This window comes from Poeciliopsis prolifica, unplaced genomic scaffold (genome assembly GCF_027474105.1).
Source record: "Poeciliopsis prolifica strain line A6 unplaced genomic scaffold, Auburn_PproV2 SCAFFOLD005, whole genome shotgun sequence".
Classification (NCBI taxonomy): Eukaryota; Metazoa; Chordata; class Actinopteri; order Cyprinodontiformes; family Poeciliidae; genus Poeciliopsis; species Poeciliopsis prolifica.
The window spans coordinates 17,699,231-17,711,908 of record NW_026562380.1 but is presented as its reverse complement, the minus strand read 5'-3'; the positions used below and the strand labels follow the sequence as shown (position 1 = coordinate 17,711,908).

The 12,678-nt window shown below is 43.4% G+C and overlaps 1 protein-coding gene across 1 annotated transcript in view; it reads left to right on the top strand.

Annotated features, from left to right (window-relative positions):
• LOC129359851 (homeobox protein Meis1) overlaps positions 1–12,678 on the top strand; it is a 102,804-nt gene that overhangs the window by 41,340 nt on the left and 48,786 nt on the right. Inside the window, exon 8 of the mRNA XM_055029777.1 lies at positions 9,596–9,741. Within this exon, the coding sequence (XP_054885752.1) occupies positions 9,596–9,741 (146 nt within the window). The remainder of the gene's footprint in view (positions 1–9,595; positions 9,742–12,678) is intronic.

The following is a 12,678-nucleotide window of genomic DNA, read 5'->3' as shown; positions in this document are numbered from 1 at the left end:
AGCGCATGTCATTATCCGCAGAGCACTCGTGGGGATTGCTTTCCATCTCTCCTCCAAGCCGGGAAGGAAAAAAAAAAAAAGCGGGAGGGGGGTTAGCAAAGGAGCATTGGTCACAGAGAGTGTTTTGTATTGAAGCAAACGTCTGTGTGTGTTGGTTTAGAACACTTTTCTGGTCCTTGTTGGAAAGTTTCCTCGCGGATGAGTTTGGGAAGCAAGAGGGGCATGTGAGGAAAAAGTGTTCTTTGGTGCACCGACTGGGCCTTTCCTGCTTGAGAAATACATTGCAAGGAATGCCTGCATGTTCAGAATGTTTGGAGGTGGGAGGGACCCCTAGAGTCATGGAAAGGGAGCCCCCCCCCCCCACACCCTCTCCCGAGTCCCCTTCCCCCCTTGTTGAACTCCCCCTCAGCAAGTCTCGAGCTTATGAATGGTCTGAGTACAATAAGCGCCACTTTTTTCTGCACTCCCTCCCTCTCGCAGGCCCTTCTTTACCCCTCTGAGGATTTCTGGGAATGTAATGTATGTGTTTTTGTGTGTGAGTCCCAGAAAGAGGAAAAAAAAAATAGAGTGAGAGGGCGAGCACTTTAGTAAATGTACATCAGCAAGAGTGCGCGCGCGAACGCCGTCCATCATGCTCGGCGTGTTCGTGTGTGTATGTATGAATTTCTCGCCTGCCAATATGAGACGTGTGTATCCCATGTGGAAAAGGATAACAGGCCCCTGAGGCCCGGGTCTTTCCCGAGCAGCCAATCCAGGGTCATGTGAGCTTTCTGGGGTGTGAATCTCAACGAGTGGCCAATGAAAGATCAGCTGCAGGTCACTTGGACTCCATCAAAGACTCGCTCTTTTCTCTTTGATCGGAAAAAAAACCTTTGGAATAACTACGCCCCCATAAAGTCGAAAGACTTGTCTCCACTTCTTCTCCTCGCGGTTCATCCACAGCCAATAAAACCTCGCAAAAACATCTCACGAGAAACGCTTAGCCATCTGTGAATGACTCCTAAAACCGTGTCCCGCTCAGGACATCTGGTACAGAGCTGGTATTCATAAGCTTTACTCCTCATCGCGGCAAGCTTTCTAAGAAGAAACCTTATTAGAAAGCTAAATGTCATACATCTCCTTTATTGCGCTGGAAGCGACAAGATCGCAGTTTGCATATGAGTGAATTGCAAGTCCGTGGCTGTTAATTTGCCAGGCAGCGGAAAAATGGCTGACACCTTCCTCGTGGCACGAGTGCCCATGTGCAGGGGGCAGGTAGTGCCAACGACGCTCTTATTCTGAGAGATGGTTCATAATCAGATCATAACAGATTAGCCTAGATACAGCATGATAATGTCAGAGTGCGCCTTGAGAAAGATGCACCGGGGTGATAACAGCGCGACAGGGAGACAATAAAACAGAGGCGAGTGGGCGGCGTTTGCACTTGCCGGATGAAAACATAACGAGAGTGGACATGGGAAAATGTCAGCCTTTGTATTATTTTATGACACATTGTCATTAACTGCAGTATGGAAACCTTGCATAGAGAAAATTATTAACTCTTATGCCAGGGATGTTTTGCAAATCTGCTAGTTTCGAAGGAGTGATCATTTTGGAGAGTTAATTAGTTGTCCCTGAGGCTGAAGCTAACAGCTAGCCCTGGAGGGACCACCACTCCAGCTCTGAAACAACTCCAATATGAAAATCATCACAGTGGGGTGCCAACTAAGTTTTAGGAAGCTGTAAATGTTTTTCATTTAGTCATTGTGGCTAGGATTATTTCCCATGAGAATGGAGTTGCGCCTCCTGCAGTCTTCCTGTGTGAAATGTACTGGAAGGAGTTTCTGTTTCCAGTCAGAACTACTGGCTTACATGAAGGCAGCACAGTATAAAAAGCAACAACCTTATAGTGGGTTTTATGAATGCTGTTTTATTGATTTTTACACCGCCTAAAACTAGGTTTGATAACTTATGTAAGTTTTGCAAGACAAATTGTGCTCAACGCAAAGACACTAAATCTTACTTAGTATTTTTTTGCCTCCCTTTTTGTTCTGATATCATACTATAATTGAAATAGTAATAGAATATAAGCTAACCCACAAGTCACCTTTTACTTACTAATATAGGAGCTTGTTGTAGGTCAATGATTCCTTAATTTTCGATGAAAAAGCAGCAGTTCCAGATTATTTCACTTTGAACAAGACATTTTTCCTCATTTTGTAAGCAACATAATCTGCCAGTGGAACTGGAACGTTTTCATCGATATTAAGGATTCATTGTCTAAAAACAAACTCCTGTATCTTGCCAAAGGGTTTTTGTAAGTACGTTTTGCCTCAGTTCATGTGCACTAAGATATTTGCACCGGACACTAGGCAGAGATGCTTTGAAAAATTGTTGTTTGCAGTGCAGAGCAGTGATGTTGTTCTCCGAGATGGAAATAAGCTAAACCCCTCACTCCACATCAAAAACATGAAAATAAAAAAGCTTAAGTGAGGCGTCTTCTGAACAATGAAAACATAAATGCTGCCAAGGCAGAAAATCTGTTAGAAGGCCATAAAAAACCCATAATGATGTTCACTTATACGACATTACAACCCTTTCAAGGCAAACAGTAACACCATATTCCACAGTATTTTTCAGGATGGCTTAACAGCATTACCCAATTGACATGACCCAACTATAATGCCTTACTTACCAATTAGATAGGTGCCCTGACTGGAAGTGTTTCAATTCAATCCAAAAATACTAAACTGCATTTCCATGCTTCGCTTTCTCTTAATATTTCTCACTGGTTCGTTCACCAGCCCTCACATCAGTCTCGTGTTAAGTTCTCATTGGCCCGCGGCATTAAGTGACGACCGTTTAAAGGTGCATCGGCGTTTGAAGATGGAGTTGTTTGACGGTAGCTCTGGTCCCTCTGAGACTATCAGAGACCAACTAATCTGGATCTGGAGCGAATGAGGGCAACAAGCGAGTTCATATACTCGGGTGAGAGAGTACTTTGCTCTGAACTGTTCCAACCACTTCTTTAAACCCGAAACGCCGAGCCAGCAGATGGAGTGGAGGAGGAGACATGACAGTAATGAAGTAGAAAGAAGGAGGGGAGGGCAGGGTTGAGAAGGACACAGAAAACGACCAATTGAAGCTGAACACAGAAGAATGCGTTGGTTTAGCTAATGCTAACAAGCCTTGTAATGAACGAAGGAAGCAAAGCAAATTTTTCACATCATTGTCTCTTCGCTCACAGTAAACATGACTGGGATTGTGTCTGTATACACCCTGTGAGGGGACTGATAAAATATTCCTTCCCTTGGTTGGCCCCGGGGCATTTCAACTGCCCCTGGCTCCTTCCAGTCAGTGGCCTGCTCCTAATTGCCGCACACACGCATGCGCGCGAGCACACACACGCCTGCACGCAGGCAGACCCTGTGTGGTTGGAAACACACATTCATGGGGAGAGGCAGAAGGATGCACGCACATACAGACGACTGCACATCTATGCATGCATACATTCTTCACAGACAAACATGGACCCCCTCCTCCCAGCATTGATCCCCCCCCCCTCCCGTCCATCCCGTGACCCCCCTAGCCCCCCCCCCCTCTCGGTCCCTCCTCTAACTAGTTGCGAAGACGTTGTCATGGCCAATCATGTGGGGCAGGCCCAGAGCTGTGCCTGTGGCTTTTTCTTGTGTGGAGACTGCAGCTTGCTAGGTTAGCTTCCCCACGCGGAGTGCATGCAACCCAGGGTTACAGCCTGCTGAGGCCCTTAGTAAGGCTGGCAGACTGTGCATGAAGAGTAACTGAGTGTTTTATTGAATGAGCTGCTCATCAGCTGCCTGGCTAGCTTTCTGACCCAACTGAACCGCTGTTAAAAAGGGACTGACGCACAGCGGGTGGACCGAACCTCCCAAAGACTATTTTACTGTTTTGTTTCATTTATTTTTCTCATGAGAAATGTGAATAAGTAAAAAAATTAATAAATAAATAATTTTCCAAAGTTTGTTCATTCAAGCATAACATTAATTGATTCAGAAGTTGAGATATTCTGAGTTCAAAGAAGCCAAACAAGATTTGTGGAATATTTAGAAATAGACTTAAAACTTCATAATCCTATTATTTAGACAAACAGAAACAGCACTGTATCATTTTACTTATTATAAAACCCCGGAAAAGTCTCTTATTTCAGTTCTAACGAGGAACATTGAGGGAAATGCTCGCTTTAGCCCTGGTAGCAGCTAACAGTTCACAGTGCTTACAAATGGTTTGCATTGGTCTCTGACAGTCTCTTCTTCAGCAAGGTTAGCAAAATGTCGCTAACATTAAAACGTAGTGGAGACATCTGAGGCGCTTTTGGAACTGAGTGTCTTCAAATAGCTTTCTTTGTAGTCGACTCGGTCAACCAAACAGAGAAGAACTCCCTTTTATGCTTCACCAAAATAAAAGTCTGGAACATTTCTGGTGCTCACCTTCTGGATAATCGCTTAGACTTACTTCACCAGATGAAGTCCTGCTTCCCCCAAATGGATATCGTAGTGTTTTGTTATTGCGTCGTACATTGCTATGAATAATGTCACATCCAAGTTCAGATTAGATAATTGATCTGGTCTACTGAGCACGCCCAGTTTAAGCTTAGAGTGTATGTGTTATTCTCTGATATTCTGGCATTGCTTCACATCATCTTGCTTGTTATTCCGTATGATGTATTCAAGATGAACTGGAGACACGATTTGACGAGCATTAAAATAATGAAGTCTGCTTCGCAGCCGTGTGTTGCATCAAGACGAGTTTTGAGCGGATTCAGAACAATAATCTGTTAAAACCAAGTTATATATACTCATATTTTATTGTCCAGAATCAAGACTGTCACCTTGTATTTGTGTTAGTCATTTTTATCAGTTGTGTTTAGTTTAGGAGAGGCTTTCTGAATCTGTGTTTTTTTTTTCTGTCTCAGATGTCGGATCGAGATAAATAATGCGGACTGCTCCTTGTTGTTGTTTTTTTTTTCATCTGATTAACTCCCCTGCACCGTTTCCTACTCATTATTTCCTCCCCCTTCGTTGCCTCCATGAGTGTCTTGAGTTTGCACGTTTCGCTCCCGTTTCCCTCCATCTCCATCCCCGTCCTTCCTTGCGCCGTTTCACCCTTTATCTCGCCTTTGTTTTCCGCTCCGTTGTGTAGCCTCTGTCTGCTTGACAGGCTGCTGTAGCACCGTTGACATTTCCTCGGCATGGCTGCCGAAACAACGGCTTCAGCACCTTTCCAGGCTCGGCCCTTTTCTCTTCCCCGTTGCTTCCCTCGTGCTCGGAGGCAGAGAAAAAGCAGAAATTAGCCCCAGACCTCGTGGAGGTGATTGGTATCAAATTGCACTGAAAATGGAAATGCCAATAAAACCGACGGCCTTCTGCCTCTTTCTTCCCTTCTAGGTAAAGTAAATGTACACTTCTAAGTCTGACCTATTGGATGCTTGTCCCCCTTCTAGGGAAAGTAGAAGTCCATAGGTCAGACTTAGAAGTGTAAAGGATAGGAATGTGTTAGCAATTCCCCGTCTGTTTTGGGTTGCAGGTGATAAAAAGCGGAGAAAAAGGAAGAAGAATGTTGATAGTGAATGATTTTTTTTTCCCGTTGTTGTATTTTCTAAACATTCGCCTTCTTTCCTTTCTTCTCGTCGTACCTCACCTTCTCCCCTTAGCTTTGGCGCTCGTTCGATCCCGCTCCGAGGCGGTTCTCCGGCCGTTTGCTTCTGTTTTCTCAACTCGCATGGGACGAGCCCCTGGGTTTGTTATTGTAGGCTTTGCTGAACATGAGCCGGTCTTTACGACGGATTGAAAGCATTTGCTTCCAATGAAAATCTGGTCTTAGATTACAGGGCCCCGACTCGGCTCACCCGTCTTTTTCCAGCAGGCAGCTGGGAAGGGAGGCGGCGGCGGGGGGTACGAGGGGCGGGCGTATTTCTTTTGCCCTGAAACAGTAGGAAGAAAAAGCTGAACTCACTCACAGGGCTCAGACGGTGCTTGTCCTAGGCTAATGATGTAATTGAAGCTTGCAATGTGAGTGTGTTTCCAGGACAGAGAAAGGCTGAGACGCTGCATAATGTGCTCAATGTGTGCCTGCTTGGTGAGCGCGGGGCTGAAAAGTCTTGTTAATCAATTAATGGATCAGCTGCTGAACAATTGCGATTGATTGTTCAATAAAAAAACAAAAAAAAAACAACAGTTTTCTTGTCATGAGGTTCTCCTGGTTTGTTGACCTCAAGTAAAAGTCCACAGTTTTGTGACATATTTGGTCGTAAAGTAAAATATGATGTAATTTCTTTAACAGATGGCAGCCCACAAAGCAATGGAGAAATGTTTGGGATTTCAACATTGTGGCTACACAGAGACATGATTTATGCATGAATCATTCTTCACTTTATGCATAGCCCTGATTTAGACCAATATACATTTTGTTTAGGTCCAAAACAGTGTTAAAATATCAGTCCATAAAACTGGCACATATGACACCCACAAGATGACAGCGGAAGGAAGTGCTCCCAATGAACCTGAGAAATTGCTTAAAAAAAAAAAAAAACACCCATGTAAAGAGAGAGATGAACTCACTGAGCTAATATATAAAGGGAGCCATATTTGAATTTGTATATGTATATAATATTACCTAAGAAGCAACCTGTTGAAGCGCTCAGTAAAAGGGCCCGCATAGTCGGTGTCGCACAATAAACTGCCCGGTGGAAACGGTGTTCACATCGAAATGGTTTTCATGTGACACACCGGGCTGATAAATTTGAGAATAGGGGTTACACGATCTAATATTGTTTTAAAGTTGACATCGACACGATAAAAGGCGATCTAGAGTTGTCAAATACTGATATACTGTATTATGCAGAATTATAAGAACAAATAAAAACATCATCTCAGACTGACGAAGAAGTAAATGAATAATCTTTTTGCCGCCGCCGTTGCATGAAATAAAGAGGAATTGCTTATTGTTTATTTTTATTTTGAGATTGTGGCTCATCGTCTATTAAGACGTTGTGATCCTAATCTGACCAGTCTAAGCTTGACAAGCAAACCTAAAACATTTCTGCATCTGGACTTCTACTAAACATCTAGAAACACAGAAAATATACAGACCAAATATATAAACTCTGTTGACGCCTGAGGTTGCATCAATATTACCTGTACAGAGTATCGGTGCTTTTTTTTTTTTCTTATATCTCCTTTTATTTTGATTCGTTACTTTGACTTAAGCACAATTACGCCCTTTAAACTGTGTACACGTTTTACACTAAACATGTGATTTCCCCAAATTATACACTTCTTTGCTCTGTTATTCGTAGAGTAACACAAGTATAACAAACTGTTATCAGCTGATGATATAGTCAGACTGTTTTCCTCTGTTAGCCAGTCTCTCACACACAGTGACTGATGAAACCACTGGAAATATTTCTCAACAGCGAAACAGAGAGAAATGTGGAGCACTGCAGGTGTTCAGTGACTTTAAACCAGAACTTGTTCAAACCTTAATGTACCTTACTAGAAAACGTTCCTCTGCCATTACATAGTTCTCACGTGACATAACACTTTTGGGAACTTTGCAGCAGCCATTTTGGTAGGCATTCCTAATCAACGGTCACAGCAGTTGCTATTTTGTTGCTATGACAACAATCCAATTAATGAACAATGCAAGTAGATGACAGCCATTGCCATACCTTTGTTGGTGTTGAAGCCACGGTTCGTCTGTTACTTTGTGCTGCACTTTCCTACCAAGATGGCGGTCCAGCGGTGCGGATCACTTCCGGTTCACACTGTGTGTTTTGACAGACATTAGAAACTCTCGAAAATAAAGAGTAAATTAATTTGAAGCAGTCCTAAAGCCACGTGGTGAATTTTGGTAAAGTGTAATGACCAGATGATTGACTCTCCATTGCTTTAGCCACTGGTTGTGCTACATTAGCCTGAGCCAAGCACGCGCTTGATCTTCATATGTGCATTATCAATGCGCAGTAGGTGGTGTTTGCATCAATGCCAAGCCAGCTCTTGTTTCTGCCCTGCCCCCCTCCCCTCATGCCGTCACCTCCACTTCCACATGAGGTTCATTAGAAAGCCTTCAATATGTGTGCATATGTATCTCCTTCTGCCAGCACAGTCGGAGAGGGAGAGGGAGAGCTGGCCGAGCGTGTTGTTTCGTTTGGTTTGTTGAGAGGCTCTCTCTCCTAATGGCGTGTATAATTCAGGTGCCCTCCAGGCATGCTTTCAGGAATTCTTTTGCCTGAGGTAATGGGGAGCAAAGGCCCGGGTTTTAGGCCCTTGATTATTCCATTGATGTGGCAGACTGGAAAAAAGTAATCTCCAACCGGATTAGCGCCAACATCGCCATTAATTATCAATGAACCTGGATCTTGGGGGTTTTTTTGTGTTTTTTTTGTAAAGGTGCCGGGTGTCCCCCTATGGAAGTCGGTGAACTCAACTCTTGCCACAGTGAAGAAACCGAGATGCTTTGGAAGTGCTTAGCGTGTAATCAATAAATAACAGAATCCAATTCTGTGACTGCTTCTGTGGTTCATACATATATATATATAATTTTTTTTTTCCTCCAAATTCTCTCTTCCAGGCGAGGGAGGCATTGTGGGACAAAAGTCGGGTTGTTTGGCGCCAGAATACCTCCGCATTTGAGGATGCCACTTGTTTACCTCGCCTCATGTTTCTTTAATGATTATTATCTTCATTCAGGGCGGCTCACGTTTTCTTTCTTTTTTTTTTTTCAAATAATGAAAACAACAATTAGGCTATTAAGAGCCACTTTCTCTCCAGCCGGAGCTGTATGGAATCCGTACAGTAATTGGGCGTCGTTGAATGCAAGCGTGTGCGTTCGTGTTGAAGAGTTAAAGGCCTGTGGAGCCTTTTTCTTTCAACGCTCAGATACTCTGAGCTGTCTCACTGTACCCCCTTAGGTGAGGTTAACTGGCCTTAATAGAGTCTTATCTAAGCCCTACAGGTTGCTGTAAGCAGCCATGATGCTATTGTTATGAAAAGCAGCTAGCTTTGTTAGCGCTGTTTGTGCTTCCCATCTATTTTCCTTTCATTTCCCCCCCTCCCACGTCCTCGCAACCTTGCCTTTTGTAGTGCCGTGTTACTCTTTCCACCCCAGGTAAAATGGCAGAATGCGCCAGGGCGACGCTTCAATAACTATTTCCCCCTCAGGATAATAAAGACTAAATCTCTCTGTCATTTTCAATTCTGCGCGGGCTTGGATGGGAGAGTGGGGAAATGCAACCTTACAACTCCTTTGTGCTCCGCTTTCTCTCCCCCCATGACCCCCCCGTCTCTCTTTTCCTCACGAAAGGATGCAAGCGCTTACTGTGTTTTCAGGGAGAAAAATGAAAAGGCTGGGGTTTATTTATAAATGTATTAAAAGTGAATGCATTTAGCCATTCTCTGCCAGCCATTGTCGACGGCTCCACACCCCGTCCGACACAAAGAACCTCCAGAGTTCCCTTTTTTCTCCGAAATCACATTTATTCCCTTTGAACCCGAAAGACGCGGCGGCTGCAGGAAGCAAACAAACTTCCCTGGCGTCTGATGGGAGCTGTCTCTTCCTGTTTCCCCCCGTCATGTCACAGGTGACGGCCTGGACAACAGCGTGGCTTCGCCGAGCACGGGCGACGACGACGACCCGGACAAGGAGAAGAAGCACAACAAGAAGAGAGGGATTTTTCCTAAGGTGGCCACCAACATCATGAGAGCGTGGCTCTTCCAACACCTAACGGTGAGTTCAGCCCAACAATACGTTGTCTGACGTCACGTGTGATCCTACAGCTTTCTTCCCCCGTGTCTCGCCAGCTCTGTGCTGCCAGTGTTTCGCGCACCTGAAACACACACACACACCATCCACCACTTGGCGCGCATTCCCAGTTTGCACGGCGAACACTTCAAAGACAGGAGACCTCTGTAATGTTGGAGAGAATCTCTGATCATCTGCTGAAGCTGAATGAGGCAGAAGCAGAAGCAGAGGCACCCCGGGCAAGTTTGTGCAGGCAGGCTGAAGAACCTCTTTACATAGAACCTCGTTACATTAGTTAGCAAAATGCAAGAGACGCCGCGAAAGGCCAGTGGCTTTGGCTTTTGCTTTCCCTCAATTAGCAGGAAATCCACTCATCGTTTGAGACTGACACAAATAGTTTGGTGGAAGCTAATGTTATTTTGCGGGTGATAGAATTAGGCCTAGGTTTACAGGGAGATTTATTAGATCAAAATAAGCTCCTCGCTGCTGTTCAGATGTAGCTTCTTTCCAGGAGTTGTGCTCACTCCAGCTGACCGAGATTTAAAAATTAATGTCTGGATATATTTTCATCAGATCTGATCATTATAGAAGCATTCGTCTCTTCAGGTATACTGTTAGGTTCTGTTCCTTTATTTAGAGGCGAACATAAAACCTGTCATAAAACCAGTACATTTTGCTGGACGGTAAATTATCCCAGATGTTATTGCGATAAAGAATAATATTATGATTTTGACACCGTTTTTAAGTAATACAAAGGTTACGCCATTATAAAGCAAGGACACATTCTCCGAGATCAATAAATTCTTATGAATGTTTAACACTAGAACTGAAATACGTTTTAAATATCGAAAAGCAGCTCTAAGTGTACCTTTCAGAATTCAGCAGATTTCTGATTTCAGGTTTTGGTCAAATTTGACCTCAATTATCAGTTTATTGTAATAAACTGATATTAATTTCAAAGAAAGAAAATGCTCATTAGAGTTCACATTGTAAACCATCCTTAGGATCCTACAGTAGCGATTAGCACAGCTAGCATTACGAGTTATTTCACGAAAAATTATCCAAAAATACATAATCCCTCACCACTTCAGAAAAAAACGTTCCTCAACATTGGTCAGCAACAAACTTCTGACCAATCACACAACACTTTGCACAAAGCTCGGTCGACATAGTTCGACCCGGGCCTGCTGTTGAGTTTGGCAGGTGGATGTCCCTCTTTGAGCGAAACGATTTCGGCACTTTGGATGAAGTATGCTGAGGGCCTTCACCTTAGCTCTGAGATTTCCAAAAGGCTGCCGATATTTCCATACCCAACATGTTCCATGAGAGACAAAAGTCAAAATCACCGTTCAGCCTTCCTGTTATCTGATGAATAGCTCGTTCTTTCTGGTTCTCTCGCAGTCTGGAGGATTATCAGAAATGACTGGTAATGCCATGCTAAACAGAGTGTACTTTTACCTCGCTAGATGTTGTTTCAGCCTCGTGTGCCCATATCTATTTTTGTAGGATTGTCGCTTATGGCATGAGTCATCTTCGCCAAACAGGAAGTACACCACAACAGTCTGCAAGCACAGTTTGTTTTAGATGGAGAGGTTTGTCCTCAGACAAATCATTTGCTGCAAGATGTCTTATAAACTTACGAAGCTACTGTAGATTATCTCTTACACCCTGCCCTGATGGAGTCACACATTGACTTACTTCCTGTATGCTCTTCTTCTGCTAACACTTGTTGAAATGTGGCTGATTTTCTCCCCGCTGGCTACTACTGTTGTAAATGAGAACTGCAATAAGATGTCAAAGCAACACCAATAATTTTTCGGGAGTTGATGAAATCCAGATTGTTTTTGCATCCATCTTTTCTGGATCTTATAAAAATATTTTTGAAAAAATAAATGGTATTTCCGATCAAATTAATTCTTTTAAAAATGGCCAAAAGCAATGAATCTGCTCCTGATGCTTCTTCAGCGAATGTCTCAGTGAAATATAACCTGGCATTTAACAAAACTTTCAGTTTACATTAAACCAAATTGCACTGGATTTCAAAGTTTAAAGGAGCAAATAGAGGAGCTGGAAAGTGTTTGGCCATTTAGAGGCTTTATCAACATTTCCTCTAAGAGCCGTTCCAAGGAAAGATGTCTTAGAAGTGCTTTCCTAACTCTGCGTCGCTTGCAATCTGCAGACCTCAGGAGTTTGTGGGGAACATGATACGGTTCGGCCGAGTGGCTCTCGGCTTTGGACTGCACAGACCAAACAGGAGGATGCGGAAGATCGTGGATATTGCAGTCTTTAATGTCTGCGTACAGCGGCATGTGACGCGTTGTCAAACGAAACATTTTTGGCAATTTTTTAATTTATTTATTTATTTTTTACTTTTGCAACCTCCTACTCTCCATTTTCTGATCTCTAATTGCACACCCCAAACCCTACAGGGCCAAAGGGAGAAGATGTTTGTAGCGCACACACACACACACACACACACACAGTTGGTAGGATATGAGCTTCAGCAGAAGAGGGGGATAAGGGAGGACCCATGAAACTCTCCTTCTCACGAGCAAAAGAGAGAGAGAGAGGAAACAAGCCGTGCACACGGACTGGCAAACATTGGATATAACGGGTGAGCTTCTTTACGGCACAAACTGGAAGAAATCAGAAGAGCTACATCCATCTCTTGTGGCAGCGGCATCATTTCGCTGAAACAAAAAACAAAAAAAATCCAACTTTTATGTTGAGTGTATTTAGTTAGTAGAGGGAAAAAAATCCCAGCTGTTCTTAACAAGGTCACGAAATGTAACTGAAGCCTTTCTTTATTTTATATAATACCTTTTTCTTTTTTCTTTTTTTTTAAAAGCTGATCAGAGCTTTATAGCGACTGTTTAAAAGCAAGCCAGGACTTTTTGTTCTCCTTTTATTATGGTTCTTTCA